A 25,995-nucleotide genomic window follows, 5' to 3' on the forward strand; every position below is an offset into this window, starting at 1 on the left:
AAATACAAATAAAAAGAATGTGTTATCGGGATGTATGGCAGTCAATTACACAAAGTTGAGAGCAAAAATTGGGAGAATTATAGTGGTGTGAGGAGGTACAGCGATTTATTAGCCTTGCTACCAGAGAGTTTGTATTCTAGCCAACATCATGTTGTCTTGCCAAACAAGGCCAGCCAACAATGCTGCACTGTTGAGCACAAAACAAATCTGCTACCCAGGCTAATAACAATGCAGTGCTGATTTTCCAGTGAGGGGAACCAAGTGGTTTACAAACTAAGACACTTAGGGAAGCATCTGTGTCAGAGGCCTATGCTGTGCAGAGCAACTGAACACTTGGGCTATTTTGCATTAGTATTGTAAGCTTTTGTACTCAGCTTGTCTTACAAATAACTGTGATGCCCTGTAGTGGTCGGGTTCCTGTAATTGCCACAGTTGTACTGCACAATGATTCATGCTACCATCGCTTTGTCATCTCTATTCCTACAGTACCAGTGGTCTATCCAAAGTTTTAACTCATAATAATAACTGAATGCGTCACCTGAGGAATGCTTTCTAACTAAGAACAGACCATGTGCACTGAGTAGGAACAGTGACTAAAAAAATACAAACAATTACACAAGCACAACATTTTTTTGTATGTGGGTGTTTGTCCAAATTTAAATACTAGAGCACTGTTTTCTCTTTGTTTTTCCCAGAAGAAATTTAGAGTAAACAAGGGTGTATCAAGCGCTACCCATCGCCTGACCTCGCTTTATTAAATCTGTAATGTGTGCTAGAAGTGCTGGGTGATGAGAATAAATGAAACATGAAATGGCTCTCTTAGAGCACAGCAGCATGAGTGAATATGGACATCTGACTGGTTTACAAACCACATCCAGCCCGCTGGAGGGCTTCCGTGCTATCGATGACACCCCCATGGCACTACAGAGAATCTGCCATATCCAATATTACTTACCTGCTCTAATAAACATGTCATGTAAGCTGGTGCAGTGACGGGAGGGAGAGGCTCACACTGTCGTGTAAATCAAGAGAGGATGTGGTGGATGCAGCAGTGCACTCACAGATAATTTCCCCCCTTTCTTTCACCCTCAGTGACCTTTATTTATCTCTTATCAGGAATGTATTACAGAGAATGAAGGGAGACAGGTTCTGCTTAGAATTCAATTACAGTTCTCAGTGTTAAAATAGTTCAGAGCATTGCTAGGTCTGGTCTGGTCTAAATGCTACTGGGATTTGATTGAAGCTACGTATTGATTTTTACCACTGTAATTTTAAAAAGTTAAAAATCTGCTCAAGTTTCAAATATAGACACAGTTACTCAGGAGTTGTCATTAACAAATAAACCTTTTTCAGTTTGGACTGACATTTCAGGCAGCTGTGTTTGATGTCATGGTTAAAGCAAGCTTATTTCCCCCCATTCATACCACTCTGTTCTAAATTATGTTCTCAAAGTTTTACACTTTAAACCTTTCCCATAAGGAACTAAAAGCTGACCAGCTGAAAGAAAAAAAAAAAAGCTTCAATCAAAGCAAGCAAAAAAATATATAAACATACACATTTTAATTCAAACCCCTCAGACACAACCAGACAACAAAAAAGATGTAATGACCCAAATGGGACAGTTACTTGTGTCATGTTCCTTTGTGTGCTGATGTTAATTATCACAGCTACTGTGACTATAATGACTAATGATTATAGCTAAATACTAACTGCATAAAGCATACGCAGCCATAAAACAAATATCCAGGTAGCTTTCACAAACATGGAGTTCTGTTAGTTTAGTTGGTCAGATCAGGTTATGTTATGACTATTAATGTCTGTCATTGACCAGCTGGATTTTCATTTGATGTTCAAAATCAGCCTTTAAATAGGTGTAAAGGTTGGAATTAGCCTTGACTGGGAGGCCTGCAAAAAATTCCAGTGTTTGAAGTGAGAAGCCCCTTGAAGTAGATTTCATGTATTTATATTTCCAGTACTTTGACTGCTCTGACTGTGAGGGCCAGCTTTTAAAGTTGATTAGCTATAAATAACAATAAGGTAAATTGTGTTAGCTTGAAAAGGGAATGAAGAATATTGTTAATTTACACTGATATTATGCCTTATTAAATACCAAGACGTTTACTGTTAAGAAAAGAAAAAAAAAGCTCAAGCCCATCTTACAACAGACTATTAATGATAGATTACAGACTGATTAATTTTGGTTTGTGTGCATGAATGTGTTTGTCTTGCAAGCATTTGAGTGTGTTTGTATGCATTAGATAGAGAACAAGGGGACATCAGTGGGGAGGAGGAATGTACTCACCCCTTCGCTGCTCTGCCCAGTGTTAGCCAGCATCTCCTGCAGGGCTCGCACTGACAGTGACTGCTCCAGCACAAAGTTACAGACACAAAGGTCCGGAGGAACATACTGCATGACAGAGTAAAAGAAAAATAAAAAATTAGTGTGCAGGGAATGAGGAAAGGACAAAAGCTCAGGAGAAACAAAATCAAAGTTGGAGAATGTAGGTATTTTGAGCAAAATCAAACTCTTCTCAGTACAAAAATAAAATAAATAAATAAAAATGTGCACAAAGTTTACCCTCCTAGAATTTCCTTTCATGTCATCTGCAGGGCCTCTGCACCCAGCTTCCCTAATCTGGAGTACTTTTTTCCAGAGATGAAAATAGGTTGATATAAAAAGAACTTGAGACTCAAAAGTTCAGAGACACAACCTTTGAAGAAACCTCGTACTGACTGTGAAACTTATTCTATAAATGTATTTAATGATTCGGATGATGTGCACCATCCAAACAAACTGTTGGCCTACATAAATGTCACAGTGTGACGTAGCTTTAATCCAAAACCAGCAACTAAATATGGACAAAAATACATATGATACTGGTTAAATAGCATAGCATAGGGGCATTGAAATTACATTTGTGTTTTCGATTTTAGATACAAATTTTTAACATGCGGTGTTAATATGTATGTTAACCTTACTTTGAGCTGAAATATACTGGTTTATTTAAGCACATGTGATCGACATTGCAGAATTGTTTACAGAAGTAAATTGTTACTGAATTAGTTGCAAGCCCTTATCTTAGACCAAATCAAGTGAAATATATAAACTCCTGGCACTCATAAATAATTCTAATAACTCACATCTTCTTTGCCATCCTGGGATTATGAGGAACTGTGCAGCCTGGAGCTACAATGACTAGTTATTAGTCTGGCTAGACCTTATTCCTCAGGGCTCAGGGTTGTTTGACTCTGTTGTAATAGGCATCAGATTTGGCTTTTAGAGTGAAGAGCACATTTGCTATGCTTCAGTTAATTTAGTAATAACTGCCTTCTATAAATTATTCAGTGATGAAAGTTTTTCAACAACAGGGTGTTATGTGGTCCTGGGATGATTGTGAAAAAAATACAAAGTTTATTCAAAAATTACATAGCGATGGTCTTCGAGAACAAAATAAGACATTTAAAGATATATAATATATACTGCAAATTACTTGTAGCTCAAAGGCAGTACTAAAGCTGGCCCATTCATTAGCATCTGTTTGTCAAAGTAAAAAAATATATATATATACTTTGTGATTTGCTAGATGGCACTGTTGATTAACATTACACTGGCCACAAGACATGTTAAACAGTAAGTACAAAAACAAAATAGCTCTAAGTCCGTGTCTCCCAGATTTATTTCCATTTCATAACAGTCACCTTCACCTAACATGACTATCATATATCATGTCCATCTCTTTCCAGCAAAGAAGATTACAAGCAGTGATTTAAGGTACTGGGTGATTGCCCTTAGTGAGTAACACAACCGTCTGACCCTCGACCCCTGCAGTGAGGTGAGAAATGTGAGCAGAGGGGAGGGCTGCTGGGTGATAATGAGGATGGGGCTGCCGTGCAACTTAACACAAACATGCACAAGAACCTCTAAAGCCACAGGGTGTCTGTGTATGCAACCGTCTCACTGCGTCCCAAAACCAACAACCTGCACACAATTGCTGTCCACTCAGATATTTATGGTTTTCTTTACCTTCATGTACATTAGGATAAGATGTCCACATTTGCTATGTTATGAAAAAACATTTTATTAAAGGCTAGAAACCCCAAAGAACATAAAACTGAGAAAGGCTCACTTTAAAATTGAGTTTTGTCTTGACACGATGCAGCTACACCTGTGGTGTCATGCGACCTTCTACAGTGCTAACTCGCAACCTGCTGCAAACCTTGCACCTCTTATGAATTATTCACCACCAATTTTCCAATTATCATACTTCTTCCAGGCTTGGGAAGACACTCTGATCACGCCGACTGGTCTGGGCAGAGCAGACACTGTGTCTCACTGTGGTCACATTCACCTTTAGAAAGTTTCATGTCTTTTGTGCCCTCCAGAGCGAGTTTCGCTCAATAAAAATGGGTAAAATAATCCTTTAGGAACAGGATTTTCCATGGCTAGAATACCATTTCTTATGAAAACTATTCAGAAGAGATCCAACTACAATAGTGATTCTATTGTCAAGTCACTTCATTTTATTTGATAAATCTGGTCATATTTCAAAATGTAGCTTACTAATAGTCATGGTCTTTGTAAGTCTGACTATAGACTATAGTATCTCATACAACAACAACCTTAAGAACCAGATTTTGTTTCTTTGTTTATAAGAATGGTGGCTAAAAAAAAAAAAAAAATAACACAAGCTTTCAATGTATCTGAAGTATTGCTTATAATATCACATATTAATGCAAACGTTATATTTAAAACACTGTCTCAAAAGCCCTTGTTTCACTTTGGCCTTTTCTCTGGCACTGGCAAGCAGCCAGGCTTCGTTAGAGTCTTGGAAATGGAGGTGTCAACACCTGAGATAAGCTAGCAGACTTCGTGCAAAATCACAGCTATCGGCCTTAATTCTCGACCACATTTCACACTCAAGGAGGCCAGAAGCATTGTCACTGATCCCAAGGTGAAAGGTGCCCGTGACAGTCTGTCTAGAGCTCTGCAGGTGTTGCCCTCCAGCTCAACAGTTTCAGGTGAGTGAGCAAAAACATACCCACAGGTCCAGAAAATTTATTCAAAGTCATAATGCTCAGTGGCCCAATTAAAACCTCCAATATGCACATCTCATAAAAAACACTGCAGAGCCAGGTTTGTGTGGCCATCGGATATAACTAATGGCCACTTCATTAGTTAAAGCTGTTCAACTGCTTGTTAACACAATGACATAACTTATTCAGCATTTAGCCAGGCGGACAGGGTCAAGGTGATCTGCTAAAGTTCCAAGTGAGTATCAGAATCGGAAACTTGATTTAAGTTATTTTTGAATGTATGTGGAATAGTTTTTGGCATTTCAGAATTTGCTGATCTCCAAGGATTTTCCCATACAACGACTCCTAGGATTTTCAGAGAATGGTCAGAAAATCAGAAAATGTCCAGTGAGTAACAGTTCTCGGCTTAATTGCTCGATGATAATGTAAGACAAGAAAACTGAGATGCCAACACAGCGCTATTGGTGTTGAACAACTGCCTGTATGATTAATCCCATTAGATGAGTTTTCTTAAACAATAAAAGAGAGAATATGTGTAATTGTGTCAGAATATTCTTATCTGAAGCAATTTCAAGAAAGCAAGCTGCTCAGATGAATATATTCAAAGACTACTGAACATTAGATATGAGGTTTTCCAAAACCTTAATATGCCGCTAAATCAAGAAAACAGCTTCTTACAGCCTCTTAAAACTTCTGGCTGTTCACTAATAACAAATTTTACTTGAACCTAGAAGCTAAACTAATCTGAAAAAATATTTAGCTTTTTTATGTTTTGATCATTCAGCTGTAATACTTGTCCCATGTTAAGTCAGAAAGTGCGAAGCAGTAATTATTTGTATGAAACTAAATTATACAAATTTTATTGAAATAGTCTGTTAAATTAATGATAAAGAATACACCTTTCAAAGAATGGATGAAAACCTCTGTTGTTTGAAAAATAAGGAAAAAAAATTATGCAGACAATAACAGCACAACCCCCTGGCAACGATCTACTGCTAAGGTAGAAAATGTACTTCCCAAGTAGTTGGCAAGTGGTTGCCAGAGGTTGCCTGCTGTTACAAATTTAAATTGGTCACAGCACGATGCTAGTGAAACCGGACTACCGCTTGGCAAGTAGTTAGCAAGTGTTTGAAGACAAGCCAGTGTTTTCCATGTAAACTATAGATGATCATGCAGTTCACTAGCAATTAAAGCAATCAGAAAGAGGTTTTTGGGAGGGCAACAACTTTCACCTATCGATAGCCAGGAACCTCCAGCCACCGCATTCAAACTGGCTAGGGAATACACATTAGCAACTGCAGTTTTCCAGGGGGTTGCTGCTTGGTTTCCAGCCCTGCGTGATGGCTCAGTCAAATTACAGTCAAAATGAGACCTCAACTGCCTCGTTTCAGTGGAAAGAAAAATCCAGTAACTACACTGAACTTTTTTTTTCCTGTTGGAGACCAGTTTGAAGTAGGCGAACACAATCAATCACAAGGCAATTGCACAGGTCAACTACTGGGAGGCAACTCTGAATATAAGTAGCTATGAATTTTAGTTTAATATGCAATCAACATATGTAAACAACATCAGATTTGCTATGCAGAGTTTCGAATTTATACCTCACAGCATTAAATAACATCTAGTTTCACTGAACACATTTGGAACATGACAAGTAGTGTGAAGAAAAAGTTCTGCAGCTCATCTAGAAGAGCTATGGTATGTTTTTAGTTTATAGACAGTGTTTACCACCATTTTTTTAAAGGAATTGTTTAGTACTAAAATTTCTATAGTAGCTCTTCAGTAGCACAGTAAACAAAGCTTTTGGGCATCCTCACCTTAGCTTCAGATGTTGATTCCAGGTAACATAGACGGTTTCCAAGTCCCTCGACGGCCAGGCAGAACTTACGATGCTCCTTCTGGATGGTGGCCACACTCTGGAGCACCACCTCATCGTCCTGCCAGAAGAAAAGGAGGGTTAAAGCCAAGAATGTACTTAAATTAATCCACCCAAAATAAAAACCAGATATCTTGCAGACAGTTAGGCAGGGGCAGGAGGTAGTATTTTGAACAGTATACCTACATATTTTATAACAAACAATAGCCAAAAGAATCAAGAGGGTTCTAGATGGATTTAGAAGCATATTCCAGCATAATCAAGCACAGCCAAAACTGTGGATTGTAGATAAATGTACAATGATCTTGAGACTCGTGAATAAAAAGAAAAAGAATTGTTTTTTTATATAAAAATACAATCTTTGTCTTTAATTTTCCTGATAGGTGTTCCACATGAGTTTTAAAAGAGAGTCTAACATCTAGCCTCTACAGGCTGGATACTTTCAGGGGTCCTTATAAATGGCAAGCACTTAGTTTTCCCAGAGTTTAAAACAAGTTCATGTGTGATAAAAGATTTCTGAAAAGCTTCAAAAGGAGATTGTATATTTTCAATGGCCAGATCAACAGAAGAGCCAGTGGCAAATAAAACAGTGTCATCTGCATAGAAATATACATTACAGTTTTGGGTGGCAGAGATAATATTGTTTTTGTAGAGGGTGAATAAGAAAGGTCCCAGAATGGGTCCCTGTGGAACACCTGTATAAAGAGTAAATGGACTTGACCTGAAATCCTTGGAAGAAATTTCCTGAATTCTATCATAAAGTTATTCATTGGCAATAATAAGTAATGAGTTTTTTTTCTTTGTTTTTGGCTTGGCAAGACAGTTTTGAGATTGAATAATTACCCCCAATACCCCCAAATCACTATTACCACATTTATGGAGTAGGAGCACCTGTGCAGGATTCAACACTTCTGGATTTTTGCCTGTACCAAGTCTTAAGTGGCTCCACAGTGCAGTGTCTTAAACATTTGCTTAACAAATGAAATATCCCTGGTCCATCTTAGGAGGAGAAACGGGTCCCTTGGCGAAGGTCAAAAAGTAGCCTGTAGCAGCTGTTAAATTAAGAATATGATTTATAGGCATTAAGGTAAAGAAAGATGGTCTTAGATTTCTTTGGGTTTAAGGTGGCCAGTTTACTGTAGACCTCCCTATGGCTTATCAAAGTAAAAGAAAAAAAAAATTCTAATATTATAGCTACACTTGTTATCTAACGCAATCTCTAGATAACAAGTGTATATAAAATAGTCCAGCTAAAATTAAGTGCAAATTAAAAGTCTTGCAAATATCTGAATTCTTAGTGATTTTCAAAAACAGAACTTTGAGAAACTTTTTCAAGGAAGTGATACAGACGAAGTTTTAAAGTATTTCCAGAGGAATCTGGAGAACTGACCAACACCATCAACCAACACTGGAACAAAACAGGAATCTTAGAAAGATTTTCACAACAATATTCACGTAAGTTAAAGAGACGTGTAAAAGTCTGTTTCAGTAGCTCTGATTGCTGATGTTAGAACACACCATGTAGCCGTGGGATGTTTATCCAACAAACTTGGGATCTTGTTAATTATGTTGGTGACTGTTGCTCCTGCAAAACAGTAGGTTCTTACTGACTTTGAATGGATATTCCTTGTTATTAAGTCTGGTAGTACCAGCCCGATGTCCAGTATCCAGTGTCCAGTTGTTTTGGGGGTTTGGGAGCTTGCCGATGACTACTACATTGGAGCACCCCTTTTGTTCAATTGAACAGCAGAAAAGGAGATAAACTACATTAATCAAAGTACTGAGGGCAACCAGTTTTAAGTGATATCATTTCTAAACCATTTACACAGATTCTGGTATTGCTGTGAAATAAAGACAGACCTCAACTCAATCAGTACAACAAATGAACATCTGTATCTGTTAGAGTGGAGAGCGGGCAGGCTCTATTTGGCAAGGCATGCACGGATATTGATTTGTTTGCGTATGCAAGTGTATAGTATGTGTGGTGTGTGCATGTCTCCTGCCAGCTCACGTCCCACACTAATCTGAGCTGATGGTTGCCATGGTTCTGGCTCCCACCTCCTTCACAGCAGTATTAATTCAATAGATTTAGATACAGGCTGTACAGCAGCCACAGACTCAGGAGGCAAGATAACAGACCCTAACAATATTTCAAATAACAGCACATTGGAGTCTAAATCATAGGGAATTTGGTGTGACTGCAAAATAAAAGCCCTAGCATGGAAAATCATTTAAGTGGGGTTTTTATTTGCCGAATAATCTTGATGCATAAAGCATTCAATTTCAGCTCATACAAATCCTACAATATAGGAGAAAATTGTCTCCAGTCGGTAATTTCACACTGCTTTATGAATAAAAATGAATTGGAAACAACTGAAAGCATGCGTCTTTCAGGAGCTATTTTCTCTAATGACAAATCTGTCAATTGTTTTAAGCAGACGTAAAATGTTAAAACAAGGTTGGAAAGGTTCAAAGTCAAGCAGTGTTTCATATTAGTCTTACTCTTTCTGGCATCTACATGTAACGTGAGGGTTCACTAGATGGTTTGGAATCTCTTTACATACATATAGGAGGTATTCATATATCAAAGATGGACCCAATGGAGTAATAGGCCTGGATTTGCATGAATCGCTAGTCTTTAATGTCTGCATACTAAATACATGGCCAGAGCCAGTTCACTTACCTTTTTTAAAAAAATTAAAAAAAACCATACATAAATAAAATGAACAGGAGAACGGTACACCTGGCTGTTTCTTAAAAGTTTTCCAGTTCAATTAAACCGGTTGTTGCATACCAGGAGTCTTTACTTCCAAACTTCCACCATGAAAAAAGTGTGTCAAATGCTAGAACAGGCTCTTCAGGTAGCCTACAGCAATCAGCAGCAAATACAGTATATAAGGCAATAACAATTCCAATAAGCTTGAACATAAATATCTGGTCCTTAAACCTCAACACAGTCTGAACTCCCTTAGACAATATTTTTTGTAATTTATTTAAGTAGTCTTTTTATTTGTTCCCTGTCATGAGAACGTGATCCCACACTGCTTCAATAATGCTGAAGTCTGTGCTCTGAGGAGGCCAATCCATGACTGAGACTCTTCCGCTGTGTATTTGTTTATCCACATAAGCTGTTATTGCATAGGAAATATGTTTGGGATCTTTGTCATGCTTAAAAAACAAAACTGTTCCCACTAATGTGCTTTTCTTATGGTGGATTACAACCTGGAATTTATTTTCTGTAGTCATGCTTCAATTAATATTGAGAACATTTCCAGCACCACTGGCTGAAATGTAACCAAATAGCTTCTTTGAAGATTTTTTTTGAAGATTTAAGGAAATGGCAAAAAATTTTATTTTTGTGATAAAGTGCCTAAGGACACCATTTAAAATTGGTTCTTTGCCAAGTTGTCTGTTATGTGTAAACAACACTGGTCCATCCCTTGAGTTAGGTGCATTTTTGTGCATGAATGATTCATAGGTTAGGGTTAAACAGCTTAAGAAAAACAAAAGAACAACAACAAAATAATTCCTCTGAAAATGGTCAGCTACAAAAACAAACAAAAAAGAAAACCCACCCAAAATCCCCCCCCCCAAAAAAACAACTTTTTAACCCTTTCACTTATAGTGGTCACTACAGTGGGTAGCTATTCAAAGGCTGTTTTCTTGTATTTGTGTCAGTGTTGATGGTACACTTGGAAATACCAAATTCATAAGTCAAAACGTATGTTGTCCACGTAAATAGATGTAAAAAAAAACAAAAACAAAAAAAAAAAAACTCTGAAAAGTACATGTTAAAAAAAATGAAGTTCAAAAATAGTTTTGTCATGCCTAAAGATGAACAAAAAATACTTAGGAAAAAAATCCTGCTTGAGGTTGTCATAATTCATGCATGAAAGGGTTAAAGACCTTCAAAAAGCTCAAGACTAGTTTGAAGAACAAAAATATACAATAAACTATCTCCTTGGAAGCAAAACATAAAGAAATGAGGGGTTGTTCAAGACTGTTGCACAGTGCATTATATATTGATGTGGGCAAACATCACTCTGCTGGTTGCTGAAGGCTTTGATCCACATGAGCAGCAACTGGATTAGTTGACCTTAAGTGGCAGCAAGTACATTTCACCAACTTTAAGTTTAAACACAAGAAAAGCAAATTTCTAATGTCTCACCACCACTGAAATACAGCTAAAACAATGTCAGAAATTAATGGATAAAGAAACTAACAATTGGATTTTTAAGAAGCATTTAAAAAAAAACAAAGTTGTGGTTTTAAAAATATATTTTGGTCGTTCTATATGATCCAAGTGAAACAATCCAGTGAAATGTCATGGTGAAATAAGTAGGTGGTCAAACTGGCACAGTACCGCATATGGGCATCATTTTAAAAACCCACAATCCAAGTGTGGGCTTCAGGGAGGTGATTACTGATAGCAGAAAGCATCAGTATTGCCTCAGAATCAATGCTGCAGCTTTCTTTGTAGTAGTGTGATGGAGGAAACACAGTTTGCTCTTACAGGCTACAGATAGAGAAACTCAATACGGCCACAGGATGACCCAAGACTTGTCACCTCTTTAAAATCAAGTAAATACAGCTCTTTCTTTTCAGCTGTTTGGAATTCTGGTGGCCTTGTGAAACTAATGGGGCCTGGCACCATTACCAGCATACTATATTTACCCTAGGGTGACTTGACTATGACCAAATCACAGATGGCTTTTTAGTGAAATTTTCTGTTTGTTAGTAGGAAAAAGTTGCAATACAAGTTGAAACTCCTTCACTGAAGACTGGACAACTATTACGGATTTGTGCATATTTGAAATCAATAAAATCAGACAACCACAGTGTCTTCCAGAGCCAGCTTCACTTTGATAGTGTTGCTTTAGAACCAGAAGTGGTCAGAGTTGCACTGAGATCAGGAATCTGCATAAACTGGATGACAAACTGTCATCTGAGCAGTGTGAAGCAACAGGAGGAAGAGCAGAATGGACGATGGTTCTAAATAAAAACAACCACAGGGGAAACTGTAAGGAGTGAATTTCTCCCGTAAAAATCCCATCTCTATGATCAGATTCCCAAAAGTAATGAAATGGCCATGTGTGGCCACAGCCAAGACACTTTAAGACACTTTCTGTCTGTCTCTGCACTCTTGACTTGATTCCAAGCCAGAGAATCTGGTGAATCTAAGGCAAAGTGATCCCTGTAGAAGCAGCGTGACCATCTGCTAGACAGCTAAAGACCAGCATCATTACTATGTATAGGGCCCTGTCCTGTAGCAGGAGGAGGTAAATGAGGGTTGGGTGGCTGATTCCTCAGCTTTCAAGTGTAGAGCGGGAACTTGACCCTGCCCACACCGAAACCAACCCCACCCGTCCTCTGAATCCTGTGAGTTTGACACATCTCCAATCTAAAGAATACAAAATCGTTTCTTACACAGGTTAGAGATTTCCTTGTATGACCACTGGAACTGTGTTGACTCTCTATCAGACTTGCAGCATTTCCTACACTCTTTTTCTTCTTCTACTTCAATAACTGAACAGCCAGCCTGGCTCAACAGACAGCAACAGGTGGGCGTGTGTGCGCTGCCTGATGCATCCACCAACTGACACCCGAGAACTCCCCATGCTCCAGCATGCCAAATAAACTCCCACAACTCGCCCGGCGCTGCCACCAATGTGAACTTGAGAAAAGGTGAATCTGTTCAATCCCTCAGTGTTTCTATTTTGATATGCAGGCTTTGCACACGTTCAGTGGAGATCAACACAGACAGGCTTTGGTGGTTAGAAATGTAAGGAAATCAAGGAAATCCCAGCACATTCGTCTCCTTGTTCACACTGCCTCAGTGGGTAGTCTGTCAAAATTGCCCTGTCTGCTCGGGAGTCGTGTTTCTCATAAATGTCAGGCAGGGTGCTAAGTACAGATTGAGCTACGAGTTTTCAGTGAAGCTTAGCTAACAACATGGAGAGCAAAGCAGATACAGTGTAGATGTGTGAGAACTACAACCTGATAAGCTTGATATACATTGATGTTGATGCCTATCTGATATGGATCTGATATCTAAGTTTCTGATATGGAAAAACAAGATTTTTTCATAAACAACTGCTTTTCAGATCTAAAAATTTCGTTCATTCATGACTGATCAGTCAACTCCAAGAACTTCACTATAAGTGAGGATATTTTTCACAATCTCACAACCTTATGTTAATTTTTTATAACCTTGTAGAGCCTTGGGTAAAAAGAAAATGATAAGAGAAAAGCCTGACAGACTGTAGTGGCAGTGAGAAATAGTACTTGAAGAAGACAGGAGTACTGAAAACCTGATAAATTAGTAATCTCACATTTTACTGTAGCTTTATGAGCATTTTTCAAAAGCCAAGATGCCCCTGAAGGAAGAAATAATCTTCTGCACTGAATGAGAGCTAATGACCCAAGTCAAAGACTCAGTGTTTCTGGTTAATGGGCGAGGTACGTCAGATTAGGCCACAGCCTGTTTTCTGCTCTGCCTCAATTTTTGTTTGAGACAAACTGAACTTTAGCAGAACAGTCAGCTGCAATGTTATATCTGTAGCTTCTCTATTGAGACAAAGATGCAACAGTCTTTAGGTAGTTGGTCTATCTTAAGGAATAAATGATGAATTGAAGCCCAATTCATACTTGACTGTCTTGATACTTAAGGTAAGAAAAATCTTTAGAATTATATAAATGCTCAAATTACAGTATATCCAACTCAAACAAAGCAAAAAAAAAAACAAAACACACACACACAAAAACATGATGGTATAACACAATTCACACCTGAAAAGCTATTTGGCTACAAGATTCATGAAATCGCTCCATCCTTGAATCTCACACAAGTATAAAACCTGGAATCCACTTATTGATTTGATCTTACATTTATTTAATATTTATTCTTGTCATGCAAAACATACTCATTACAATTAAGGTGTTTTGTTAAAAAACAAAACAAAAGACGAATAAATGACAGCATTGTCCAAGAAGGAGAAAGATAGTTTTGTCCTTTCATTTCAGATGTTTAATCTTCCACAGAAGTCCACAGCACTCCCTCCTGGAATAACAATTCATCATCTATACAAGTCTGTGTGTGAGCAGCAGTAGCTGTTACACTCCGTCAGTCAATGTTTTGAGTCATTAACAACAAAAGCTAGCCTCCCTTCTCCCTTTACTTATAAATCTCTTAACAAAACACACATTCAGCCTCAGAGCACAAACAAAAATCATTCAGCATAAAAAAAGTACAGAATAATTTATAGTCGCTGAGCAGTAAATTATTAGCTATGTGAATTATTAACATTTCATATTGACAGAAAGTATAATGCGTTTTTCCTAAATATAAGGGAGAAACATTGACCTTTGCAGTCATCCTTCCTGTGTAGTCACTTACTGCTCCAGCCCTCCTGTCAATTCTCAGTCATCTTGTTGTTTGACAGGCAAGTCCTGCTGTACCTTGTCTAATTTCACTTCTCTTGACAATGTGTAGCGGGGCCCTGAACTCAGTTGGTTTTGATTTAACGCTAAGTTTCACCTTTTTCTCCTCTACCATCTACTGGTCTATAAAAAAAACTCTGAAATTCTCACACTCAACAAATGTGTTGTTTTAACCTTTGTTACAGGTAGCAGCCATTTTTAAGAAAAGCTGGTCAAGATGGGGTTTCACTTTTACAGCCCGACACAACATTAGGAAAGAGTTATACTGCACAATAACGAGTCCCAAAGTACAGAAACAAAAATCAGCAAAAACAACCAAGCAGCATTCAACTTATTCAAGATAGTTTCCAATTCAGCTTTATACCAGTTTTTAAATAAAATAAAATAAATTTTAATTCTCTTCATAGAAAGCCCAGGTCATTTTTTTTTTAATTCTTGAATGTTTTAGTGCCATATTGGATGTAATTATATAGTTACTTTCAGCTGCTCCCTTATCACAAGGGGTCCACAGCAGGTAGCTCCGCATGTTTGACTCGACAGATGTTTTAGACCAGAGGCCCTTCCTGATGCAAACAAAAAAAAAGATTTGTTCCCCCACTGCGGGAACCTTTTGTTTGCCAATCTAATGTGTAAACCACTATGAGTACGAGTCATATACAAGATATGAATCAATCTGTCTGTAATAATCTGCTTTAGATCCTCTACCTTTAACGCAACCCTCTCATTAAGCCAACTTTCTTCTGATTGGCTGTCTCTCACAAACAGAGGGTTTAAACAGTAGCTGGGTGGAGCAGCTGTTTACACAGCCAAAGCTGTGTGCCTGAGGTGATGATACCATAGCCACTTTCACTAGCATGATATAGTAGCAGGAGTTTAAAAAACAAAGTCTGAAGCTTGAGTGCTCTATCCATTTTTGGTGTTTTTACATATAATGCTGAGCTTATTGTTTTAAATATATAATAGTATTCATAGCCGTGAAAAAGAGAAGAAAAGCATTATAGTTTATCTGTCGAACACTTCAAGTGGCTGAAGGTGAAAACTTTCCCCCATCTCTCTCTTTCCACTAGAGAAACAACGGATCTGTCTGGATTTAAGACATGACTGGAAGATTAATTTTAATCGCTTCTATAATATCGCTTTTACACTCAGTAAACTACAGAGGAAACTGAAACATTTTTTTAAAAATAATACTCAAACTCATTTAAGCTTCTGTCATTTGTAGAAAACAATGAAACGCTGATGTCATGTATAATCAATACATCATTTCTTTTGTTCTTGTTGTCATCTACAATTACTGCCATGGGGATTTTCACAAAAAAACTAACCCTTAAGAAAATATCACAAAATATAGTTTGAACTTATCTGACAGTCTTGGAGAATCCTTGAGGAAAGTCTTTTTTTTTTTTTAATGAAACATGTCTTCAGCACATGCTTAAAAACAAAAAAACAAAACAGGAATCTCGCAGGCCTCAGGAGCTACACACCGATTTGTCACTGAAGATGCATTTTATATTGTACAGTCACTGTCACGCTTAACTTGGATACATATTAAAGTCTTTTATATGTGTAGGTGTTCATATGCAAGTTTGTGTGAATACCTGAGATAACATCATGGCTCAAAATGAATAATGCACCACACATCTAAGCTCTATATTTAAAAAAAAAAAAAAAAAAGAAAAATTCTGCATTCAGGTAGGTTTTGCCCGGCGGTACACCGCCATGGATCACAGACTCCAAGATTTATATGGTGTCCTCATAACAAATTGGATTTTCTTGGCTTAGTTTGTATGCATATTGCTTTAGAGCAGCTTCAAATAATAGAGGCCACCATGCGTGCAAGGCCGAGACGTCCACCTCAGCAGAAGCGCTGAAAAATCGAGGGGGGAGGCTTGAGATGGAACTGGGGAGTCTCTCGGTCTATCATCCTGTCTGATGAGACAGAGTGGACACAGGCAAAGTGTAGTGGGTTGTGAGAAGATTGTGTATGTGTATGATCGTGAACAGAGAACCAGACAGGAAGAATTGTAGATATCAGGTAAAGAGAAGACATTCACCTGAGACTGACTTCAGCCTTGTTTTATCCCTCTAAGCACTCAGCTCCTAGCCTATAGCATCAGGTGTGTTAGTCCACATGCTGTCAGCACTGAGTGTGTCAAATTTGATGCAAATTTTAGCTCTGATGCTACTGTAGCCTCACACATGTTAGGGCAAATACAGCTTCTTCAGAACACATTTCACAAAGGTCAAATTTTAATTCCTCCGACAGACTGGACAACTGTGGCTCAATAGAAGACGTGACAGGATAAAATCATTGAGCATTTAAGCGTTTTGCCATAGATCAGTAGCAGTCTGAGACAAGGTAAACCTCCCTCCGCACAAAGGCTAGACATGAATTCCAAATCCATCCTGCTGCAAGATGTCATTTCTACACTGCACCCGCCATGGCTGGATGCACACAACAAATAGAAGTTCACTGAAAAACCGACGATGAGAGAATTACTAGCGACATGACAAACATAATAATTATTTCTAAAACAGTGGAACATCTAAAAATGCTATTAAATGGTGGGATCAGTAATGTAAACAATACTTCTATTTCTGTCATGTTCATTTAAAAAAGAAAAAAAAATGATGTGGAAATGAGTCCTTGAACTTTATTATTACTGTAAAATGCACTTGGCACCCAACTGACTGTATGCCAAGGTGTCCCTGTAAAAATGCTTATATGCTCAGCACACTTAAAGCTCTTATAAAAAGAACTTGTGTCAAATGGCAAAGAGAAAATAATTAACTGCCATCTGAATCTGCAGCTCTGCTCATCTCAAAGGAGTTTTATCGTGATGTACAGTTTGTTTGGTAGATTGACTTGTTTTCTTGTAGTTTGGAGAAAAAAGAAAAAAAACAGAGAAAATACACTTCTGAAGCCTTAATTAATCCTCTTTTACCTTTTGAAAGGTAAAAAAAAATGCTAACTGGCTCCTGTAGGAAACACCATTGTGGCCAAAGATGTAACAAAAAGCTAAACTGTGCTGCGCTTAACTGAAAATGAACTACGTGACCTAAGAGACACTTAAACTTTAAGAGGCTCAGTGCCTGCACCTTTTGCTGTCCTCTGTTGATTAATGAAGGCAATTATTTAGGTTGAGAGTCCGCTCACGCTGCTGCTGCGCCTACTGGGATTCGCATGCTGACTCTACCTGGACCCCCACAGCAACTTGCTGCACAACGTCTGTAGCTGAAACTGAACAGTCTATCCAAGGCACAGACTACATTTGCTTGGATTCCTGGTTGGGATATGAAACTCAAGGCATGTAGGTTGAAATTATGTTGCTCTATAAAGTGACTTTAGAGATAATTATTGATTATGACTGCATAATGTTTGCTCATTTAACTGGTTACATCTTATGGGGACAGCATTTTTGTGGGATAGCAAAACAAGGCATAGCTGTGTTAAAAGCAAAAACAAAATATGAAACTTTTATATGCAGCTTTTTGGGAATGAACACTTACATAAGGTCTCCAGGTGAAGGCATACCCAAAAGCCTCACACTGGGTTAAGAGACAAGAGCCTTTCCCTCCCTCCTTCATGTTTTATGGGCATTACATAAGCTTTTCAACACTAGTTAAAATGGCTGGAAACTGAATAATGCGAAGATTAGGTATCACTAGCTTTAGCAAACAGAAGAACAATGACAGACAGACATTTTCCTGCTAATGCAACTCCACGTGAGCTTATATCTATATCATCTTGTGTGACCAATTCATTTATTGTTCAGTTAAACAGCCCTAGTTTTGCATGTAGAAATCTAAAGCACGGAGAAGAGTTAGTGCACGACCATTACGTCAAGGTTGTGTAAATGACGAGGATGGCAGCAGCCTCGCTGTCCTTCAGTTCTGATGACTGTAAAGAACTGAACCTGCCAGAGAACACGCTGTTGCTTTGCCATCACAGCGTATTCAATCAATACAGAGGAAATCCTTCTTATTCAATTTAGATCAAGCTCAGGGAGGTTCACCTGAGGCCACAGGACAACACTCCATATCTTATTAGAGAGACAAACTTTGCAAGGGCGCCAACTAGTGCAACATGGAACATGCTCCATCCTTCAATCAGGCTGCAGTGCCACTTATTCTGTTGTGTATGAGTAGTCAGCCCTGTTATATTTCTTTGAAGCCCGCTTGAAGTGGATAGTTCATGCATTGTAGTGCTTTGTCTCTATGGACACATCCCGAGCGGTCACAAAAAACTGGCAGGCGCACAGATGTCTGCATGAAGTCTTGCTCTCACACGCTCAGCGGATCCTTGCAGAATCATGATATGGAAATTTTAACATGCTCATTACTTTTCAGTATTGCTGGCTATGCTAGATTTAGTCGTCTGCTATAAATGCAAAGCTGCCTCTGTGAAATTATTCATTATTAGTTATGGGGACAAGCAAGACAGAATATGTGGTCTCATTTTTCTCCAGTTTAGTTTGTGAGTAGCTTGAAATCAGAGTTGAACGGCATTACACTTCATTTACTGTCAGATATGGAAGCCAGGACCATAATAAACAAAAAAAGAAAATGAAACGTCACACCTGTATTTCCACATTTACGTGTGTTATTTAAAAAAAAAGAAAATGCAATAATCGCCATTATTCTGTATCCATATTACATGAAACAGGAAAAGCTGTTTACACTTTATTTTCAAATAGAGTTTTAGAAACAATATTCAAATATTAAAATGGAAAGTTAAATGGTATACATACACACAATGCAATTTATTAAACATTCAGCAAGAATTTCCATAGTGAAATATTTAGAAACTGCATCTGCTTGCAAAAAAGGTGAATGAAATTGCACCATTGATTTTAATTTTTTGTTTAAATTGACAAAACATCTGAATATTTCTAAACGTATGGCAGCTTATAACTTCAAAGATTATACCTTTTTAACTCTAAGATACATAAAATGTTCATAAAGAGGTGTCAAAATTGAACACGCAAATTATATCATTGCATTTTCATCTTTGCTCAGCACTAAAATGACATTTTCAAGATTACAGGATTTCATTTTAACGTTGCCTGAAACAGATTTTCATATTCAAATACCTAACCTTAAAGAGTCGATGCAAAACCACTCTAGAAAAAAGAATAAATGTTATGTGCACTCTACCCCACTCATTAAGCACCACAAACAGTTACCCTTACTGTACATGAAGAGATCCTCCAAGATGTAATCTGGTAATTATTTACTCACTTTAAGTTTAAAAGCTCAGATTATTAGACATGGATTAAACCTAGTTTTAGCTTTAGCTTTAAGTCTTTAAGTCTTGGACTAAGATCAGTGCATATTTTCTGCAAACCTACTGAAAATGTTTCAACCAGCACCTACCAACACATTTGATTGAAACCTGAAAGAACAGTGACACTGTCCATTACTTTGACACACTAAGCTTCAGAAAATGCTGTATATTACTATGTGGTTTAAGCATTTGATTTCTAAATGCTACTTTATCCCCATAAAAATGGTGTTAAAGTGCCATTGGTGTTGTGCGTCCCCGGCTGAAGCACTGCCCCTGGTGTGGTTTAGTTTAGTGCCAGGCGAGCAAAGCTATATGTGCTGTGGAAGCATCATCTTTAAAAAGGCTAAATTTAAACCCCTCGAGTCCTCGCCTTGGTATGCAGAAGGCTGCCAGAACAACATAAACTCCAAATAAGCCCAGAGGAGCTACTGGTGGACTGCAAGCCTCGAACACCTGGCTTAAAAAGTGCAACAGCAGCTCACCTGGACAACACAGGTTTTATTATTTATTTATTTATTTTTAAAAGTGTGTATAATGCAAACATACCAATAATACTTCTACAAAGAAAGCCGCAGCTGAACATAGGTTAAACCCACCCCAACTGATACTGTAGCTATTCCTGTCAAGCTTTCTCATGTGACACTGGTGCATTTTACAGAGATAATGTTGGAAATTTTAATCAGATTGGAAGCAAAACAAACCAGGCTTCTTGTTTTCAGCCACTGGCTGAACAAATAATGTTCTCTGGCAGATTTTTTTGTTTAATTATTCCAACTTATTTATTTTTCAGGCAAAAACTCCACCAAATGTTCTTAGTATGAATTTGAAGACTATAAACATGATTGTGGTAAAAGATCCAGGAAAAAAAGGAACCTACTTTTATTAGACCTGGGTCATTATTCTTTCATCCTAAAATACATCCTTAATTTATCAAGCTTGCATACTTAATATGTTTTTAAAACTATGGCTTTTAGGAGAATGATTAGCTTATAATGTGTCTGGTCATTTACTACAAACACTGCTTGTAACTCTCTCTGCTCTCAGGAGAAAAGAAATGCATAAATCAGTGCCTAAATACTCCTTTTTTGTATTTCCAGTGGCCAGAGTTTAATAATGATTAACTGACATATGTTAACAGAGGAGTGTCAATGAACAAACCTTAATCCGATCCAAGTCATGAACTCAATGCCACGACATTAGTGACTTTTATTCTAAATGAAACGCTCAAAGAAAGCCTGGTCTTAATCAATGAATGCATCATTTCATTGTATCATAAGGTGGAGTATTAATCATCTCCCTGAATCAAAGCTGAGAGTAAGCTTCAGTGGTACAATATTAAGTTTCAGAAGCAACTGCTGTCTTCACCTTTGACAGAGAAGCTGCCAGCTTTCTCAAAGTTACACATCAGCAGCGATGATGCTTAAAGCGAATCACAATGTCTGGGCCTCTGTTACCATCTGACAAGATGAATCCAAAGCTGGACACTTTGCACATTTGGCCATTTAATTACATTGTTTTTTATGTTTTGTTTTTCCTTAAAATAGCAGCTGCAATTACCAAATATTTGGTCGGGTAATTATTTTCCTTCCATATCCATAACAAAAGCCATACTACAATGTCACTTGTTGGCAACAATCATTTAAAAACTTTTGACCGCTACCTTCACAAAAGCCACACCACTTGTGCAAAGGCTTATCCCTAAATGTTCAACAGTTTGTAATGGGGTGTATTTCAATTAGCGCTCTTATTTTAAGGCTTCCTGTGGGGGCACGTTTCTCTCACCACAGAGGTTTGATAACAAGGTTTCCCCCCCCCCCCCCACAAATCGCTGTTGTCATCAAATAACTGGGATGCCATTGTGACAGTAGAATCTGAGAGGCATGTGTCAGCATATCACAGGCTTCACAAATAGTGGGAGCTGTTAAGAACAAGGTCCCGCCTACTGCTCACAATCAGACAGACCTCTGACATATAGATCAGAGGTCATTTATATATCACCATCTCTGGGGCATCGAATACGAATACGACACTTAAACTCAATGTGACTTAAAAGATCTTACTAGCTATGAAAGCTGCATAATCCAAATATTTGTGGCTCTGGATGAAGTCTCAAAACAAGCCCTCAGTTTCAGCACGATCCTTGACTGTCTAGATTCTAAAAGATCCAAAGAGGGTCTAATGAAAATGACTACAAGTTCCTTCTTTGAAAATAAGAGTCTAGAGGTGTGAGTGATATTATAGCGGCTAAACTTCCTGGATAGATGCAGTTATAACCAATTTGTCTCCAACAACACATCTAACATTATGGAAGAATTACATTACAATGGCTGGAGGGGTATTTCTACAGAGGCTTCACTTTTTCTGACATCCTGTTGCTTTCCTTTAATTTGTGTATAAAATTAAAATCTATCAGCAGACGTCTGAAACTTGCCTGACTTATGAAATACGTCACAGCTAACAAGCATTAACTTGCTAAATATAGCAGCTCATTCTGCAATTCACTGCAACTTTGATGTCAATCTACGAATTATTAACAGTGACGAATTACAGAAGAATGGAAATCAGTGGCTGCTTGAGCAAAAATATGTACTGTAAATCATTTTAGTACCACTTCAAAAACAAATAATTTTTATGTCAAGTAAGAGTATTTCTGATCTTTATAATCTCATTAAATTTCTCATTTAGACAACAGATTAACAATAACTAGAAATTTGGCCAATTACAATATATCCAACAACTGAAACAAACTCTTTCCAATGTGCAAATCAGAAAAAAGTCATCTAAATGCCTCCTGAGATTCAAACATAAATAAAAAATAAAGCTTCATAAAGAAGTATAAAAAAAATTGTAGCCATCGCTTCTGTCCATGTTGTGGGAGTCATATTATTGCTGACGCAACACCAGGGTCACAAAGCTTCAACAGATAATAAGAATACGAGCGCGGTCAAACCGCTACGATAGCTTTTCTCACCACACCAACATACAAGCTGTCATATCATTTACAAGGATATCTGCTGTGCATAACCACGCAGAGCAGCTACACCGTAAGCAATCTGCGTCAAACAACTAAAATAGTAAACGCAGAGGGTGGATTGCGTGTGAGCACAACTTATTGAAACTCTTCTCCCCCAGGCAAAAGAATATAACCATACAAAGTCAAAACAGCAGCGACTGATTGTGTGCGTTGGGCGAGGGGGGGCAATGTTTCTCGAGAAATCCAAAAAGGGATGATGGATGGATGAAAATGAGCAGGGAATGCGTTATTAAATGACATGATGGTGTTCACCTTTTTTTTTTTTGCCCTTGCACCTGCAGACGGGTCTCAATGAGATTCGCCTCATAAAGAGTCACGTCGACAGGTGCGCCGTGGCCGCGGGGTGCAGCGTGCAACCTGCGGCAACTTCCACAATCATTAATCATGCATATGCGAAAGCAAAGTTAACCACCGGCAATGCGTTAACAAAAACTTCTCTGATAATTCCCCTCGGATAAGAGATTTCTTTAATTCACGAGCCGTCTGCTGCCTCTGAATGCGTTAATTGGCGACAGGAGACTGAAGTGTATGATGTGAATTGGTTCTATCTGTCCGCACCGAGGAAATTTTCTTTACTTACAGTTCTCAAGAACTGGATCTCATCTTCCCCTTCTCCGCCCTCAGCCATGGCTGTGAAGGAGCCTGCTTAGACTCTGGAAGCCACCACTGACTGCTGGCAGAAACGCGATGCTGTGCCTCTCAAGCCGATATTAGCAGAGAGCACATCCACAGCCATATAGGGCAGCCCGGCCAAGCCCCCCTCCACTCCTCTCCTTCCTACTCCTCATCCACTCTTCCTCCTCCTTTCCCTCCCCTCTCCGCGCCCCGACGCCTAGCAGCAGCAGTGCGGATCAGCGGACGGACGGGGCATCAGGGGACGAGCTCCCGGTGGTGCTAGTGGTGATGATGATGATGGCAGCTGATGCTCTGGTGCGTACGAGGATGGGTCCTTGTGCTAAACTAGTATTACTTTTAAAATGTTTGCGGTTTGGTCTCACTCCCTGTCTGATAATGACGCATGCTGGTCTTGACTGGCAGCAGTGGAGCTGAATGCAAAGTTATGAACGTCCCCGTCTCTCTGTCTGCACCCCCATCCTCTCCCCGTCTCCGACACTTAGCAGTTTTTTCAAAAATCTGGAGACTGGTGTAAATTTAGTTTCGAGAAATGCTCTGCAAGGTATAACTTAAAAGTGTAAAAAAGTATAAAGAAAATATAAAGTTATGTTTTCACAACGTGGAATCAGTGTAGAGACTTAAAAAAAAAACTTTTTTTACTTGTTTCATGTTGAACATACCTAAAGTGTTGCTTCATTACATGCTTAAATGCCTGATTTTATGTGAGGAATATTGAAAATATATATATATTGTGCTTTTAAATGTAGTCAAAAGGTTTTCAGAAAGAAATATCAAATTCGATTATAACATATTTATTGCATAAAAGGGTGTGAAATATTTCACTCACAGTATAACTTGATGCAGTGCAGATTAAATGCAAATAAAAATCAAATAACTTGATATAAAAATTAAGGATTACTGCTCGTGATTCCAAATATTGTGCATGACCAAACTGGTATCTAACTGGGATTTGACTTCGAAGCATTTAACATCCGTCTCTATGCTAAGTAAAGCATTTACAGCATTAGTCAGGTGTCAGTCATGTGGGTTTTAAAAAAAAAAAACTGATCATGAGAAAACGCACTCCACATCATGTCAAGACATGACTGACATCTAGTGGTCATCTTGTGAGGTCCCGGTACATTTTATCACGCATGATCTGTTTAGTTGTTTTCACATTATGGCCACAACAAAAGAACAAATGTCAGTATCATCCAGGAAATTCTGCTCTTTCTTCATACAGTTTAACTAAACTCTCAGTCACTTTTACTGACTCTTTGTACAAGTTGCAACACTATTTACACATTTTCCCATTTTTTCCAATTATACAATCCTTCTAACGTCTGGTAATTTCGTTGCCTGTTTGACTGTCTTTGACTTGCTTATCTGCTCCAGTGTCTTTATAAAAGGGATACGAGCACTTTCTTTACCATTAGAGTATTCATTTTTTTTTTCCTGTTTTGGGAAGTGTACAGTGGCCAGGTCTGAAGAGATAGCAACACTGGCTTGCATGTGCATACATTAATATCACATAATAGGAGATTAAAATCACTTCACAACAACTGTTGTTCCGCATTAAATTTGACACCCTGTTATGCCATTTTTGCATAATCAGATTCATAAGCATCCATCTTCTTTGTCACAGGTATTATTTTTTGTAAAGTTAGTAGCAGTATGAATAGCAGTTTGTTTTCTGTAAATGTTTCTGTGATCCATCAAAGACAGCTGGCCAGTAGTCAGATTAGCCTGACCAGTGTCCAGCTTGGCATGGAAAACGGTTGGCCTAAATACAGTCTCTGATCACTGGACTTCTGCAAGGGCAGATGTGAGTTAAATAATGCAAGTTAAAACTGAGATAAATCAGAACATTTGACAGCAGAATTTCTCTGAGTTTATTCTGAGGTGACGTAAATAAATAAATACTGAACAATGGGATGTTAGGACTGGAGTAAAAATGGTGTAAAACAGCATGAACCAATATTGAACAACTATGCAATTCATGGTTTGTTTGTTTAATTTATAATATCAAACACCTTTTTGTTTTTACACAACATTATTATTAATTTTACTTCAATTTAAATCATATCATATATTGTCCTGTGGAGCATAGCTGTCTGTTTCACAAGGTTTAGTCAATACACCAATTTTTAACCCTAAAGTGATAGCCTAGTACAGAGATAAAGAATAAATATACTCCTGCAAAGCTCTGTGATAACTATTTTGTCTTTCTTTCAGTATAGTTTGAATTCAAGAAGATTACAATAAGTCTAAATCCCCACCGGGCCTGCCGTCTGTTAGTTTTTCTGCTTCTGTCAGTACCTGTCAGGCATCAGGGAATTAGTGGTAGTGATCTTTAGGTGATCAGCCAATAGAATTTGTCAGAATTTTCAGCTTGCACCAGTGATTGGCTGATCCTGTTGTATCAGTGGGCATGGAGTTGTCAGTTACCTGAATGTCACAGTAAGTACAGCTGAGTGCAACAGAGGGGTGACCTGGTGCTTCAAGGAGAGACACTACTGTTCGCTACGAGTAAGTGGACATTTATCCATTTATTTTCATCCTTTTATCCTTTTTTTTTTAGGTTTGCAATCATTAATTAGTCATTTAAAAAATATATTTAAAAAATGAGCAAAACATAATTAACTTATTGTTAGAGTGTGTAACTGTAAGTCTACACAAGTTCAAGTACTTATTTAAATGGTCTGAAAT

General features: G+C 38.1%; 2 protein-coding genes across 10 annotated transcripts in view; one reads left to right on the top strand and one right to left on the bottom strand.

Moving 5' to 3' along the window:
• The window catches only part of ryr3 (ryanodine receptor 3), a 113,677-nt gene extending 89,985 nt beyond the window's left edge, over nucleotides 1-23,692 (bottom strand). For 5 of the 9 annotated variants that reach the window (XM_084952471.1, XM_084952473.1, XM_084952470.1 and 2 more), the window contains exons 1-3: nucleotides 23,252-23,692; nucleotides 6,852-6,971; nucleotides 2,303-2,407 (exon numbers count right to left, since the gene is read on the bottom strand). In XM_084952471.1, the coding sequence (XP_084808597.1) occupies nucleotides 2,303-2,407; nucleotides 6,852-6,971; nucleotides 23,252-23,299 (273 nt within the window). In that variant the 5' untranslated portion in view covers nucleotides 23,300-23,692. The remainder of the gene's footprint in view (nucleotides 1-2,302; nucleotides 2,408-6,851; nucleotides 6,972-23,251) is intronic. The other 4 variants (XM_084952476.1, XM_084952477.1, XM_084952475.1 and 1 more) reach the window with 1 other exon arrangement.
• A 354-nt stretch (nucleotides 23,693-24,046) lies between these two features.
• The window catches only part of fmn1 (formin 1), a 30,576-nt gene continuing 28,627 nt past the window's right edge, over nucleotides 24,047-25,995 (top strand). Inside the window, exon 1 of the mRNA XM_084952478.1 lies at nucleotides 24,047-25,815. The gene's annotated coding sequence lies outside the window, so the exon portion shown is untranslated. The remainder of the gene's footprint in view (nucleotides 25,816-25,995) is intronic.

This window comes from Perissodus microlepis, chromosome 15 (assembly GCF_051167445.1).
Source record: "Perissodus microlepis isolate ML-2025 ecotype Zambia chromosome 15, ASM5116744v1, whole genome shotgun sequence".
NCBI lineage: Eukaryota > Metazoa > Chordata > Actinopteri > Cichliformes > Cichlidae > Perissodus > Perissodus microlepis.